At 46.3% G+C, this 14,571-nt stretch overlaps 1 protein-coding gene across 1 annotated transcript in view; it reads right to left on the minus strand.

Annotated features, from left to right (window-relative positions):
• The window catches only part of col5a1 (procollagen, type V, alpha 1), a 107,939-nt gene that overhangs the window by 37,507 nt on the left and 55,861 nt on the right, over window positions 1-14,571 (minus strand). The window contains exons 5-15 of the mRNA XM_036529456.1: window positions 13,906-14,037; window positions 10,849-10,971; window positions 10,137-10,499; window positions 9,407-9,895; window positions 9,155-9,211; window positions 5,118-5,159; window positions 4,338-4,400; window positions 3,779-3,853; window positions 721-813; window positions 271-327; window positions 111-164 (exon numbers count right to left, since the gene is read on the minus strand). Of these exons, the coding sequence (XP_036385349.1) occupies window positions 111-164; window positions 271-327; window positions 721-813; window positions 3,779-3,853; window positions 4,338-4,400; window positions 5,118-5,159; window positions 9,155-9,211; window positions 9,407-9,895; window positions 10,137-10,499; window positions 10,849-10,971; window positions 13,906-14,037 (1,548 nt within the window). The remainder of the gene's footprint in view (window positions 1-110; window positions 165-270; window positions 328-720; window positions 814-3,778; window positions 3,854-4,337; window positions 4,401-5,117; window positions 5,160-9,154; window positions 9,212-9,406; window positions 9,896-10,136; window positions 10,500-10,848; window positions 10,972-13,905; window positions 14,038-14,571) is intronic.

Here is a 14,571-nt window from a genome sequence, read left to right on the forward strand (position 1 = left end):
GAAGGCCTTTCCTCTCTGTTCATGAGTGTCAGGATTAGCTACAGTGCTAGCACAGAGGTATTCACAGAGAAACAGTACAAGCTCAAATCTCTCATCTCCTTCGCTCTTACCTGTGGACCACTCTCCCCAGACTCTCCCTTCAGTCCAGAAACACCTGGAGGACCCTGGAAAGGTAATACACAGACATTTACTAGGGAGCTTTCATCATGCGGAAATGAATGGAAGTGGAACTAAATCAAACAATGGTAATATCTGCGAACTGATACATACCAAAGGTCCCGGCCTTCCAGTCAGACCCATTGGGCCTGTAGGACCCCTCATTGCCAGCTGTGGGGACAAAATACTTCCATTACATGACTGTGTCTTACTTTCGTGACTCTATGGGCCTGTCTCTGTGTGTAGGTCTCTCTATATGAGTTCATGTTTCTGTGCTTGGAACAGCATTTACATATCTGGGAACGTGTGTGTATGTTGCGTCTTTGTGTGTGTATGCGCAGGTAAGTTCTTTTGCTGTCACTGCAGTTTATTTGCAATTTAGAAAGTTTGAATCCAGGCAACTAAACTGTATAATCTGAACGTGAATATAACTGATATGTAATAATATGAGTATCGCTGATGCTAAAAAACATTTGTGTGTGTGTGTGTGTGTGTGTGTGTGTGTGTGTGTGTGTATGTGTGTATGTGTGTTTTCAGGTGCATAGAATGCATAGCATCCCTTACCCTAGCCTGCTGCATGAGGGCTTGCATCTGGGCCTCCTGGGCTGACACCGCAGGCCCCTTCTGACCAGAATCTCCTCCAGCACTGAACCGGAACTGAGAGACAAGCAGAAGACAGAAGAGATCAGACACATAGCATCCCAACATAAGGTACAGCTTAGGCACATGGCACCCCAACATCCAGTACATATTACAGCCAGCAGAGAAGGAGCTCTGAAAATCCTGCATCAAGGGGACATTTTCATTAAATGATGGAACTTGTTTTTACTCAACTGTCTATGTGTACAGCACTTGTCTCTGAACAGCAAATAGATGGACAAAAACAAACAAAATGAGCAAGACACATAACACAAAAGATGTGAGGAGAGACTCCCAGAGACACAGTTCCAGGTATATGTCACTGAGCCCTCAGGAGCCTACAACAGCCACCCTGTTTCCCCATTGTTCCATTTTCATTGCTTCACCTATTGACTGTGACCTGCCTGCACTTAGACTTGTGCTGCCATCTGCTGGCTGACTTTGGACAAGGCACTACAACTGGCTTCAGTGCGGTGTTCAATTTGACAAGCTTGAGCCCTGGAAAATGTGCCACTGCAGCTTTCTGAGACTTTATTGACATTAATTAAATCATGTTGGCCTTTGACAGGTTTCCAGCTTTTCTGGAGAGAGGGAGCCAGCTGAGATGATGTATTTGTTAGTGGTTAAAAGGATGACAGTATGCAGTTACATCAGCAGCCAATATTCTCGGTCCAGAGCACGCGCAACATGAAATGTGACTGGGTCGGCTCTGAGGCAAAGACACTCCGAATCTCCACGCCCCGTGTTTATGCTTTATAGTCATTTAGCAATGTTCTTACAGAAAAAAATTCAAATCGAGACACATTTGGAGATGACCTCCACCATGGGGCATCTGTGTTCTTTCCGTTTATGACAGGCCCATGTTTGGCAAACTCGGCGAACTCGGGCAGGTGGGGCATGTCGCGGACGCCTCACCGACAGGCCGTTTGCATGCTGCACTGCCAAGCAAAATCACCAAACAGCCCAGGGAGTGATGATGCATGGCGAGGAGGGCAGGAGAGACGGCGATTACAGCGGAATAAAATGCCCTTTCTGTGCCGGCGGCCTTTCGGAGACGCCGCCATCAAAGCCTCCCATCCCCGAAAAAAACACACAGCACAGATTATAATGAGCTCCAGAGCTAACCATGAGGAGCAAACATCAAAGCAGCAGCAGAGAGGGAGTCAGGACAGCCCAGGCGCAGAGCACCTAACAGAGGTGTTACTGTACGTGTAACCTGCCATTTCAAATTGTGAAATTTTCACTTTCTTTTACATAATTTTCTGATCTTTGATCACACAAATGGAAGGTTAAAAAAACACAAAATAAAGTGATTGTTGCTGACGTGATTTACGACACAGCAGCGTATCCTCTGAAGAGGAGTTAACTACAGTCAGAGCTGGTTTCTATGGAGAGGGAGTGAAACAGCACATAGATATATGGGCTCAATACTCCGCTCTGTCCCTGCCAGCTCCGTCTCACCGGAGCAGCCCAGTGAAATGTACTTCTTGGCTCTCCTCCAGCACTTATATAGGCCCGATGTTCTTTATGCTGCCAACTGCAATTTCAGTATCCAACTGCAATGAAAAAAAAGACGTGTGGATCTCCAGAGAGCTGTTTCATCCATCACTCAGCTACAACAATGTGCTTGATACTCCGCCTCGAGCGAAAAAGAACATACTGTTCAAACCTGCAGCACGGGGAACGCCATCTCAGGCCCTGTTCTCTGCTTTTTTTAAATCATCTGTCTGCGAAGGCTGAGCTGATCGGAGACCTGCTGTTCCTCACCCCTACCCCCACCCCCACCTCCCCCCCGAACCCTGAGTACTGTGGAGAGCAGCACTGCTGCTGGTTGAATCAGACACAGTGGCAGTGGAGAGGAATCCAAATTCCCCAGCACTTCCTGAAATCCCTCAACTCCCACTCGGGCCTGGTGGAGGAAGGCTGCAGAAAGCGTTATGAGGCGGAGGGGGGAGAGGAGGAGGGAAGGCCAGGAGAAGAGGGCAGAGGGGGGAGATTCAGCCCCCAGATGCTGAGGTCTTCTAATGCCAGTCTGCTGTTTTGTTGCTGTGGTTTCTTTGACTGTTTGGAAAAATGTCTTGTGTCATAGTGACTGTGGAAAGGGCATTTGTGTACACTTGGATCACAGCTGCACCAGGCCAAGGTCCAGCCATGTCCATTGGGAGGTTCAGACAGGGTTGGGTCTTATTAAGATCTCTCTGTCATCATGCTGTTTGATTAGGCCATTTTCACCAGAATATCAAGTCTTACGGAACAAATTTCTCATTATTACTAAAAATAAGATTACTTATGAACTGGGAGAAGTAGGGAAAGGACTAGTTAAAGTCAAGAGGTCACAAAGCTTATATTACATTTGAGGATTTAACACTGTTCTTGGTCAACAGTGCTTGTCATGCAGATCCTTGACCTTCAGTAAGGCAATGAATTACCATGAAACTTGATAACCCACACAGCATTATAAGCTGGTCTCACTGACCTCACAACTGATGGAGGTGCCACCTGGTGGCGCTACCGAGACGACGTCATCTCCCTAGTGAAGCTCCTGCCTTGTCTTAATCCGCATGAATATGCCTAGATACGATAGACTCCCTGCATTCCACAAATGAACTTAATCTTTCTCAGAAACCCTCCTGAGCTGAGGAAACTCTGATTGCAGAGGGTGGAACGGTGTCACGGTGAGGATCGAGGGCGAGGCGACCCTTTGAGGAACAGGGCGAGCAGATAATGAGGGCTGGAGAGCAGTACCAACGCTGAGGCAGACCCTCGAGTCCAAGCACCACTGCAGCTTGCCTACATCACATCTGGGTCTGATTACACATATGTCTAACACTCTTTCAAAACCCACCACAGGGACAAACAAAAAATGTCAGCATGGCTTAAGTCCACTGTACCCCCCCTCCTCCCCCAATCAGAGGGGGGTTTAGCAGGATTACAGCAGGACTGTGGGCAAGGTGTTTTTGCGCAATGGTGTGCGTTTACTCACAGGCAGCATTAAGACAGTCCCAGGGGGTCCTGGCAGACCGTCGGCACCGGGAAGGCCTGGGCGACCGGGAGGACCCTGTGAGAAAAAGACCGGTATATTCAGACCTCAGTGGCCTTGTGGACCTCCCCAGACATGTGTATTCACCAGGAATTATAGTCTACAAATCCATATTCTGACATAACTTGAGTGATTATGATGATGCGCAGATGATTAATTCATGCACCCGAGAAAAAAATGAAAGGATTTGGTTGTCTGGTATGTAAATGAATTTGAGAGGTATTTGGCACTGTGTGCATGAGTTCTTTCCTATGCACAGATTATGAGTTCACCAGTGTCCACGCTCACGTTCTGCTAATATGTGGGATGCTACTCACAGATCCTGTACAGTGCAACATGTCTCTGTATGACTGCTGTGAGATGTGCCCCATTCCCAGATTGCATTCAGGTTAATGTTTCATCCTATCCAGACAGTGCTCTCTTTTAGGCCTGTTCTCACAGAATGTTCAGTTTGAAGGCCTTTTTCTGGTTACGTTCAGAGAGTGAAGACAGCAGCACTCACCCTCTCTCCAGGGTCTCCCGGGGTGCCTGGGGATCCAGCAGTACCTGGGGGGCCAGGAAGACCCTGAGGAAGACACGGAAGTTCATTCAACACTCCGTCACTCCATCAATACCACACACTCAGACACACAAATACACACATGGACGCACACACACACACACACACACACACACACACACACACCACATGCAGCAGTTTTACACATCCTTCTACACACCAGGAGATAGGTGTCTACCAGGAGGTTAGGGCTATCTGTCAAAGTGTAAATCAGTGCTATCCCCCTTCAATACATTCTCTGTGTTGTTCTTGGCAACCATTGCCGGTTTCTGTGTTCCCAAGCACCTTGGGGTCAAATAGCGCACAAGAAGGAGCGTGTCATAAATAAACGTGTACATCCAGCGCGCTTACAGAACATCTGGGCAAACCCCCATTTTCCACCAGAGGTTTCCTGCAGCTCTCATCATTCCCTTTCAGGGCCGACACCGGCCAGTGTCAGAATTACTCAGTATGTTTCGTTGTAGTTACATCCAAAAGAGCAACAGGAAACAACATCAGAAAACACAGTATTCTGCAAAGGATGAGGAGCAGGACTAAGACAGGGAGAAGGACACCGAAAGAGTGTGACAGAGAGGGTGAGCGACCGTGTGAGCAAGAGAGAGAGAGAGAGGGGGAGAGGGTGTGCGAGTGGGAACAGCTGTATGTAAATGAGTCTGACTGGCTGCAGTTGTGTCCTAAAGCTGCAGGGAGAGAGGGAGAGAGGGAGAGAGGAAGGATACTTACGGTAGGGCCCTCAGGACCCGGCGGACCCTCCACCAGCATTCCCTGCAACACAGCAAGCAGAGCGGCATCAGCGGAGCGTCTCAGGGAGCAAAGAGGCTGCGCGTGTGACGGCCTGCCCGCGGTATGACACCACACACCTATCCATCCTCCCCCCGTCAGATTCCACCTGTGGCTTTATTCCACTGGCAGGTATTCTATCACTCATGGCCAAACTGTCCTCCAGCTTATCCTCATGCAAGGGTGTGTGTGTGTGTGTGTGTGTGTGTGTGTGTGTGTGTGTGTGTGTGTGTGTGTATGAGAGACATAAAGATAAAGAGAGACAAATCACGCTAACTTTGTTTTTATACATCCTCACAGCTTTGTTCATTATAAAGTTATAAAGTAATCTGGTGGTATCATCTTGGTTTTATAATAATCAGAATTACATGTATAATTATGAAACCAGGAGCCTTCTTTTTTTCCCCATCTGGCAGCACATGTTCTCGGATGGATTATGGAGAACAGCTTGGTTCGGCTACACAGGAAGTGAGTCCGTCCAAGAAGATTTGTGTTGTCCCAATCAAGCCAAGATTAAGTACACTGTCTTTCCAGCTCTCTGCATGATACTGAGGAATAGAGAACACAGCTCTATAAACAGAGAGCGCGGGGCTAAGCTCTCTCTCAGTCTCCATGGCTGACCAAGAAGAGGAAAATCTTCCTCAACATTAGCAGGCATTTACTGAATATCGTGCATGTTTTGTTTCTTGTGGTATATCAGGCATACTGAAATGGGACTTACTGGACTCCCTCATAGCAGTAAATATAGAAAACATATGACTTTTTTTTGTAACCCATGCATATTTCTCCAAACCACACTTATTTTCCAAATAAAAGAGTTTCATAACATCCTTTGAGTCTGAGCAGAAAACGCTGAAGGTGAGATTTCCAACTGGAACATTTTTTGGTTCAAGTGTTTTGTTACACTCAATCACGGCGATGCGAACTTATAGTGAAAAAAAATGATAGGAAGGGGAAATTATGCTGGGAACAGTAAGTCCCGGGACTTGCCCGGGGATGTGATAAATACAAGCACTGTGATAGGACAGGAGTTTAACCTTCTGTTCTGGACGGATGACAGAATTCTTTAAACCACATTTGTTTTAGAAGGAGAGCACTGAGGCTAGCAGCAGTTGCTGGGAAGGTTCCATTTCAAAGTGTGATTATTTGCTCTACTGTATATCACGAATTAAACACTGGCCAGCTGGATACCTCCAGGCCTCTAGTGGCCACCTGAAGTGCTTCTAATATGACGTGATCACACAAACACTCTTTTACCATTTTGGTTCATAACAATCTACTCCATGTCTACAGATTAGACTTAATGATGTCTAATTAAGGTCAACCTATCTTTGGTCAAGATGAGAAGAAGCAAACAGGAGAACTCATGTTGTGTTCCGTTCTAATACTCCCAGTGCACATTTAAAAAGAGCAGCTGTACATCAGATTGCACAACCTAACACTTAATATGACCATTAGAATGTTAAAACCAAACAGTCGTTTCAGCAAGCAGTTCAGCATGTAGTCCTACTGTATAACCACAACTGTACAGGTGTTACATACTAAATACTACATTGTTAAAATTATTAAAATTAAATTATTCTATTAAAAATTATATTTATACTGAGATAGTAAAAGGAATATCAAAACTGTAAAACATGTTTGAATTTTTAATGTGAATGTGTGATTAAACTGCACTTTGGAGGCACCATGGCTTTCATGTTGAGGATAGAGAGAGAATTCTATGTAAGGGAGATTACAGCTTCTTCAGACTACAATAAACAGTGGGTGAACACAAGTCAATCCTTTCGAAATCTGCGAATATTCCAAATTGATTGATTCACCAAAGGGCATAAACACACAATCCATGGTATTCATTTTGTTCTAAACAAATGAAATGGCTCTGCTGGAACCCATGAAGAAGAGAGATTTGAAAGGACTCCTAACAGTGACATCACAGTTTAGAGTATGGACCACCGAAGCCAGCAGTCATGAGGAGACTATCCCAGGACGGCCGGAAAGTGGGGGGTGGACTGTGGAATAAACTGTATACGTCTCTTGTAGGCCCAGTGGGGAAACTTTGTGTCCAACCCCTGTGTGTGGTCGCCAAATGTACGGCACGCACGCCGTTCCTCTTTAGGTCTGCTGTCTCCTAAGCATTGCCGTGGTTTCAGCCACAGATTTCCGCCGTAAAACTGTGGTTTTGCGTGTACGATTGATGCAGGCTCTTGGACGAGCACAGGGTGGTGGTGGGTCGTGCAGTTCATTTGCTGCTGAGAAGGGGCTGGGTTAGCGGCTCGTTCTGGGCCATAAAGTGCACACAGGCCAGCAGCTGGATCGCCCTAAAAGGTGTTTACACTGAAGAAATTACCCACCGAAATCCCTCCCCTCCTCTGACCCTAACTTCATTCAAACGCTCCCCCAGGGAAACACCGTAACAGCATATAGCAGCTGGTAACAACTCTGCTAATCCTCAGTGTCTTCACTGCATCACATTGATGTGGAACTGACCACCAGACATTGTCCTGAGATAACTCAATGCACCTCAAAGCAGTTTCAGCAGTTAAACTGCAGTGAGATGAGGGGCGAGAGTGGAACCAGGCAGTATTTTCATTCCAGGACTGTTTCTGACTGTGTAGACTATCACAGAGTGTGTATCTGTAGTATTTAATATCACTTTATGTTTTGACACACTAATTACTGTAGGATCATTGGTATTGTGGGTTCGGCTTGCTTGGCTGATGCTTTCTTTTCATTATGGTAGATTTAAGCAGACAGCTGTTTACTGAAACAGGTGAAGTTAAATCCCTCGATGATACAATGGACCAAATGGGAAGTGAACTCACAATGACCTGCTTACAAACCCAGATCCTTTACCTCTGCAGTATATGGATGCCCCAGTGTATTGCTGGCATAACGTACAGTAAATAAACATCTCAGAAAGATCTAAGGAATCAGTGATCATTATTACTATGGCACTACAAAAGCTAAGTGAATCCAACTGCGATCTAAGCGAAGCCCCCAGAAACACAGAGAAAAAAAAATACAAAAATCGATTCACTGTCTGATTCGTTTTGGTTTTGATGAACATTCCCTACCACTGGCTTTCATAAATATGCCTGACCAACAAAAATGAATGTAGCATCTTAAAAGATTTGTGCATAGATTTGTGCATAAAACAAAAATAAAATTATACACAATGTGTATTGAATGAGGAAGTGTGTACCGCTAATGTTAGCCCCATTCTGTGACATGAAGTGTTAAAGAGTAACCAGCTCTTTGGAGATAGCTCACTTCCTGGTTCATCCCTCAGCTCATTTGTCAAATCCGTTCAGGGGTGCATGTATTAGACTGTACATTAAGCACTAAGGTTTTCATTTACTAACTGCCACCACTGTGTCCATAGAAATACCACACACCTGCCATTAAATGCAATGTCAATGCAGCAACCAAGACACGACACCTTGATGAGCACACTGAAATGCTGGATATTGCCATGCTCAGTAAAGCATGATGAGATACTAAATCCAATGAGATGGCACTACAGCATAAATTCTGAGATACTAAATCCAATGAGATGGAACTACAGCAGGGATCCTATGCAGTACTGCATCCTGTCCTCTGAATGCATTGCTGCCCACTGAATGCAGGATCTTTGAGATGTTTCAGCAGTCTGTCTCCTGCAGCTGTTCTCTCTCTGTGTTTACTCTGGCCTTCTGTCTGTTTAGACATGAAAGATAATTCAACATCCCTTGCTGCGGCCATTCAGCAAATGTTTATACATCCTAACTACCAGGGATGTAACCTGCAGAACAGCTCAGCACAAACTGTATGAGAGAGAGGGTGCCCTCTGTGTGATTGCATGTGCACGTGCCTGCGAATGTGTGTGTTTGTGTGAGTGAGAATATGTGTGTGTGTCTGTGTTTGTGTGAGAGTATATGTGTGTCTTAGTCCAGAGCTGTGCCTCAGAAAAGCGTCACACACTGAGGGGTAATGCTTACAGGTTCAATGACGGCAGGCTCTCCTTTCTGGCCCTTCTCCCCCCTGGCTCCATCAACCTGCCAAAGAAGAAAGCAGTATCACCTCTGTGTCTGCTTCATCTCGTATGCTCCCTGTCATTACCATTATACAGGGAGAATATCCTAAATGCAATATCACTGTAACAAAAAAGCCAGCTTGGTTTCTTGTAAAAATGTGATATCTGATATGCAAGCCTACACCTGCCCCTTTTGAACGAAGCCCTGGGATCGTACCCGTCCGTAGTATTCGTCCGTCTCTGCTGGCAGCAGCTTTTTCTCTGGGTCGTAATCCGTGTCAGGGTAATAGTCGTAGATTTCCTTGATGGTGTCTCCGTAATCCGTGATGGATTCCTCCTTGAACCCCTCGGTGTAGTCTGATTCATCAAGGCCTCCCTGGCCACCCCCTGCACCCCCAGCACCAGCACCAGCACCTGCCCCGGCACCAGCACCAGCACCAGCGCCCGCTGTACCCCCACCTGCGCCAGCTGCACCACCTCTGCCACTCGAACCAACTCCACCGCTCACAGATCCACCGCCAACACTAACGGATCCACCGCCGACACCCACAGAACCGCCACCAACGCTGACGGAACCGCCACCAACGCTCACAGAACCACCGCTGCTGGACGAGCTGCTCCCGCCGCCGCCGTGCTCGATCCTGTAGTCCTCCTCTCCGTACTGGAGGTCGTAACCCTCCCCATAGTGGTCATCATAGCCTCCGACCTGCACAGAGGGAGAAGACCGTTACTACACACATAGGTGAGACACACAGGGCTCTGCAGGTGGAGAATGTCAGCACAGGTTACCTCTCCTCACTGGTTTACTCTCTGTCAGCATGAGCTGACCACCAGCGCCATCTCTGATTGGATCATTTCACCTCTGAGAAGAGCTCACACAAATGACATTGCAGTAACCGGAGTCCACGCCCTGGTGTGGTGTGGGTAGTACTGGGGGATGTACTCACTCGAGTGGCGTTCCCCGTGATGGTGACAGTCGAGCCCCCACCCCCCGTGATGATGGTCTTCTCCAGGTCCTCGCCCGTGCCCAGGTCGATCTTGCCCCCGAGCCCAAGGTCCAGCTCAGCGCCGGCCGCCGTGCCACCGTCCACGCTGCCGCCACTGATGGTGATCCGCCGGCTGGAGTCCGGCGCCGCCGTCGACTCGTCGTAGTAGCTGGTCTCGTAGTTGCCATACGTGTCGTAGCTCTCGTAGGGGCTGGTCTCCTCGCCGTACGCGTCCTCCGAGGTCGCTTTGCCGGTCTCGTCGGTCTCCGCAGCCTCAGCCTTCTCCACCGCCGCCTCCACTGCACCGCTGTCCGTTACCTCAACCTGAGCGCGACAACAGCACATTCACAATGAGACAAAAACCCTCACAAAACTCAAGATGTACCATGATGTATGGTAGCATACTTGACTTCCTTAGTCTAGTCAGGTTGCATAAGTTTACTTGTGGTTGGGCTAGAATGGTGTTATGCTCACACTCACTGGTCTGGGAGTGTTGCTGGCCTGGTCTGACACTGTTGCTCATTCAACTTGAATGGATACACTCATTTTCTCTTGTGCTGGACTTATACTCTCTTGTGCTGGAAGTTGCTATGAACGTAACGTAATGTAACATAATGATAACCTCCACCACTGCTACACGTTGAGGAAAGGCCCTGAAAAGAAGTGCCGCTACCTTGATGTCCTCGGTGGCAGGTCCCGCTACCTCGTCTGGAGCCGGGGAAGGCTCGTCGGTCTTGACCCCGTCCATGTCCTCATAGTAAGGGTATTCATAGTAATAGCTGTCCTCCTCTGGAATCTGATGGGACGGAGAGAGCACGCGGTCAGTCACCCACAATTACACACAGCAACCAATGCAGGCCGCTAAAGAACCACTAAATGATGTAAATTTGTGATGCAGCATGTGACATGCTGCTATTTCATAGACATTAATGAGTATAATGTACATTTGTAGAAAACAACACAATCAATGATGCAGGCCAGCTAGCTGAGACCACACATTTTTTTATTTAATTAAAATCATTGTGTAATATTACATCTGGATAATGATTTTTTATTATTTTTATGTATAACTGCAAAACTACAGCAATAACTAGCTAAACATTTTAGACAACACGGACAGTTGCATTAGTTGTTGCCAGTAAATGACCTGCCAGTTTTGAACCTGGGCTGTAGGGACTGGCCTACATTTGAGATAGGACAGAACTCAGGAGCTCTGTTTGCTCAACGCTGAGAGACAATACAAGGCAGGGGAGTGTCAGTCACAAAATTTTAATTTATTAATTCAAAGTCTCTTAAGCTGGGGCCCTTCAGAGGTTTTCCATCCCTGAATAATCAGTGCTCTACCCTACAGACTGCATTTGTGCATTTTGCAGAAGACATTACGTTACGTTACATTATTGGCATTTAGTAGATGGTCTTATCGAGAGCGACTTACATAGGTTACACTTTTTTTTACAATGTTTTCCATTTGTACAGCTGGATATTTACAGGCAATTGTGGGTTAACTACCTTGCCCAAGAGTACAACAGCAGTGCCCCAGTGGGGAATCGAACCGGCAACCTTTCGAGTCTTGCTCCTTAATCACTATGCTACACTGCCGCCCAGGACAGGGCAAGCTGTGTGATTGCATTTTGGGAGGGAATATTTACAAATGACGTCCTGAAGTCCCAACTAAGATTGATCAAAATTAGCCAGGGGTGTTGCGTCTCTTAAACCGCATAATTGATGGATTGTGTGTACTAAGGGAGAGGTGCACTCTCTGTTCCCTGTGCAAAACTCAACCTGCCAATCCTTAAAGCACACTTGCTTAGCTGAACTGACGGGTTCAAATAAAGGCCACCAACACTGAGCCTTCAAAAATGTCATTACCATCTTCCTATATAGCAGCATTATCATTGGAAACAATGGCTGTGTCTCCCCTGATAGTGTAAGAAACACAGACGATGTATCTTATTGAGTTCTCTTCTGTGAATATCTGTAGGTAATCATTTGACAAGTTGCACTCTAAGATCTCTCGGGAGGAGAGGGCTGAGATTTAGCAGGTACAAATAAGAAATATATGTATTGTATGTATGTACAGTAGAGTATATATTATTTATATCTACACATTATTTTTTCATAAGGTATTCATGCTCACCATTTCAGATGCTTTTTCAGAAGCACATCTTTGGGTATGTATATTTTTAGTTAAAACTGACTTCATGACAAACATTTCTTTGTCTCATTCTTTAACTATATGACCATTGTTACAGAAATGAAATTGCAGGACGGAATTATAATGTAGTACTGATAGTTCCAGATGTGCCTCTATCAGGGAACAGAGGCTGATGAAAGATGAATTCCTTTTTCTGAAATACAGGACTTTACAATCTTTTGTATTCCAATCCAATTAAAAGGTGTTATTTTGTTGGTAAAGTTTACATTTGTCTGTAAACATCTACCACTGCTTACACATAAGAGCTATGGTGTTTAGTCTCCTGTCTTCCAGCTGTCCTCTGTCTAAACTCCATTACCAGTCAAATCCAGCACAGTGGATTCTGGCCTGTAAGTGGTTGCAGATGGACAGAAAGTGAATCCCATTTTGCGAATAGGAACACCCATAGGTGTGCAGAAAAAACAGAGGTCCACAGAGAAGCTGGGCAGCTTCAGACAGGTCTAGACTTGTAACATTTGGAGCTCTCTACTAAAAAAACAGATCCTAACTGAGGTGAGATCATTTTCAAGAAAGGGAAAGGAATGGAAAAAAGCAAAGTGGAGCATGAGCCGGTCTCCGGCTGAGTCTGTCAGAGACCGAGGCTCATGTCAAACTCTCAGGGTGGTGGAAGGAACATGACTTAATTGGGTTATACCAGCACAGAGTCAAAAAAAAAAACTCAGCTCAACATGGTGCACCAAAAAACAAGCTTGAACAGGTTCTCAGCGCTGCTCCTACATATTTATCATTTCTCCTCCCGCTTATCACTCACAGCGGAGATATTTCACAGTTTTTCATAGTCAGCACGTTTCTCTTAGCTAATTTCCCCTCACTGCAGTTCATCCTTAATTATGGCCAGCTTGCTCAGCACAAATCACAGACTGATAGTGCATTATTTAAATCAATCCTGAACCAAAATGGCGGTATGAATGTTAAAATCGATTCTGGGCCTGTCTGAAGCTCACGATTACCAACAGCCTTAGCTGTCTTCTGAGAACAACTACATAAAACCTGCGATTCATTTGATGAGGTTGATCCTTCAATGGAAGAATCAATCCCCACCCCTAAGACCTGCTACCTCTAGTATTTGATGGTACCTCTAGTATATGACGTTTATTTTATGTGTAGTATTGTGATGTAATTTGGATTCTGTGTACTAGTGACTGATGTAGTACTCTTAGCGTCCGTTGCCTCATTTGACTGCACAGGTTAACTTGTGGTAGGGCCTGAATGGTGTTGTGTTCACTGTGTTGTGTTCTGGTCTGGGAATTGTTAGCCTGGTCTGACATTGTTGCTCATTTAACTGAATGGATACACTTTTGTTCTATTGTGCAGGAAGTCGCTCTGGATAAGAGTGTCTGCTAAATGCATGTAATGTAATGTTATGTAGTTAGAACTGCAGCTGAATTTGTCAGCAAACCACCGAAGCCTCAGCCTCAGCCGAACTTTGAAATGGAACAGACCTCGAAGGTGAAATGTGACATGGGACAGGGGGGCTTTGGAGGGAATCCACGCTGCCCTGATGTGCAAACTCACGTATTCGTCTGGGTTGGGGTCCTGGTTCTGGGGGGCGTCCGGCACGGGCACCTCGCAGTCTGGGCTGTAGTGTTCGCAGTAGTCATAGGCCGCCCGGTGGTCCGCCACGATCATCAGTTGCTGAATGTCTCCCTGGGAACGAGATAAACAGGAAGGCGATAATCCCAACACAGGAAGCGGGCGCCCATGCAAACGTGAAGACAGAAAAGCAATTTTGCAAACAGCTGCTGGTCTCGGCTGTGCTTGGTCATGCAATGGCAAGTGCGACATCTGCACGGGGAGAGGGGAGAATACAAACTACAGAAAGTGGGTCAACCACTCACATACAGTATGTGACTAAGCAGCAAAGAACTCTGCCTCCAGTTCAAGAGTTTTGTATCAGATGAGGATAACCATTCGGCTCTGAGGACAGAAACTGGGGCAGGGGGGAACTTTGGGTGGGGGGTTAATTCTCCCCAAATGTGGATTGGGAGCTTTGAGTCATAAATTCTACTGAGCTCGCTGCGTATGAAGCCTCTTTTCACTGCCCCGGCAGAACAAGGAGCCTCATAATGCATCTCTCATATCATAATGCAGCAAAACAATCTTTTCCACAAAAAGAAATTTCTCAAACCCCCCCCCCCCCCTTACAGAACACAATGTCACAAAAGCAATGACTCCAGCCTG

Source organism: Megalops cyprinoides, chromosome 5 (genome assembly GCF_013368585.1).
Source record: "Megalops cyprinoides isolate fMegCyp1 chromosome 5, fMegCyp1.pri, whole genome shotgun sequence".
In the NCBI taxonomy this organism is placed as follows: Eukaryota; Metazoa; Chordata; class Actinopteri; order Elopiformes; family Megalopidae; genus Megalops; species Megalops cyprinoides.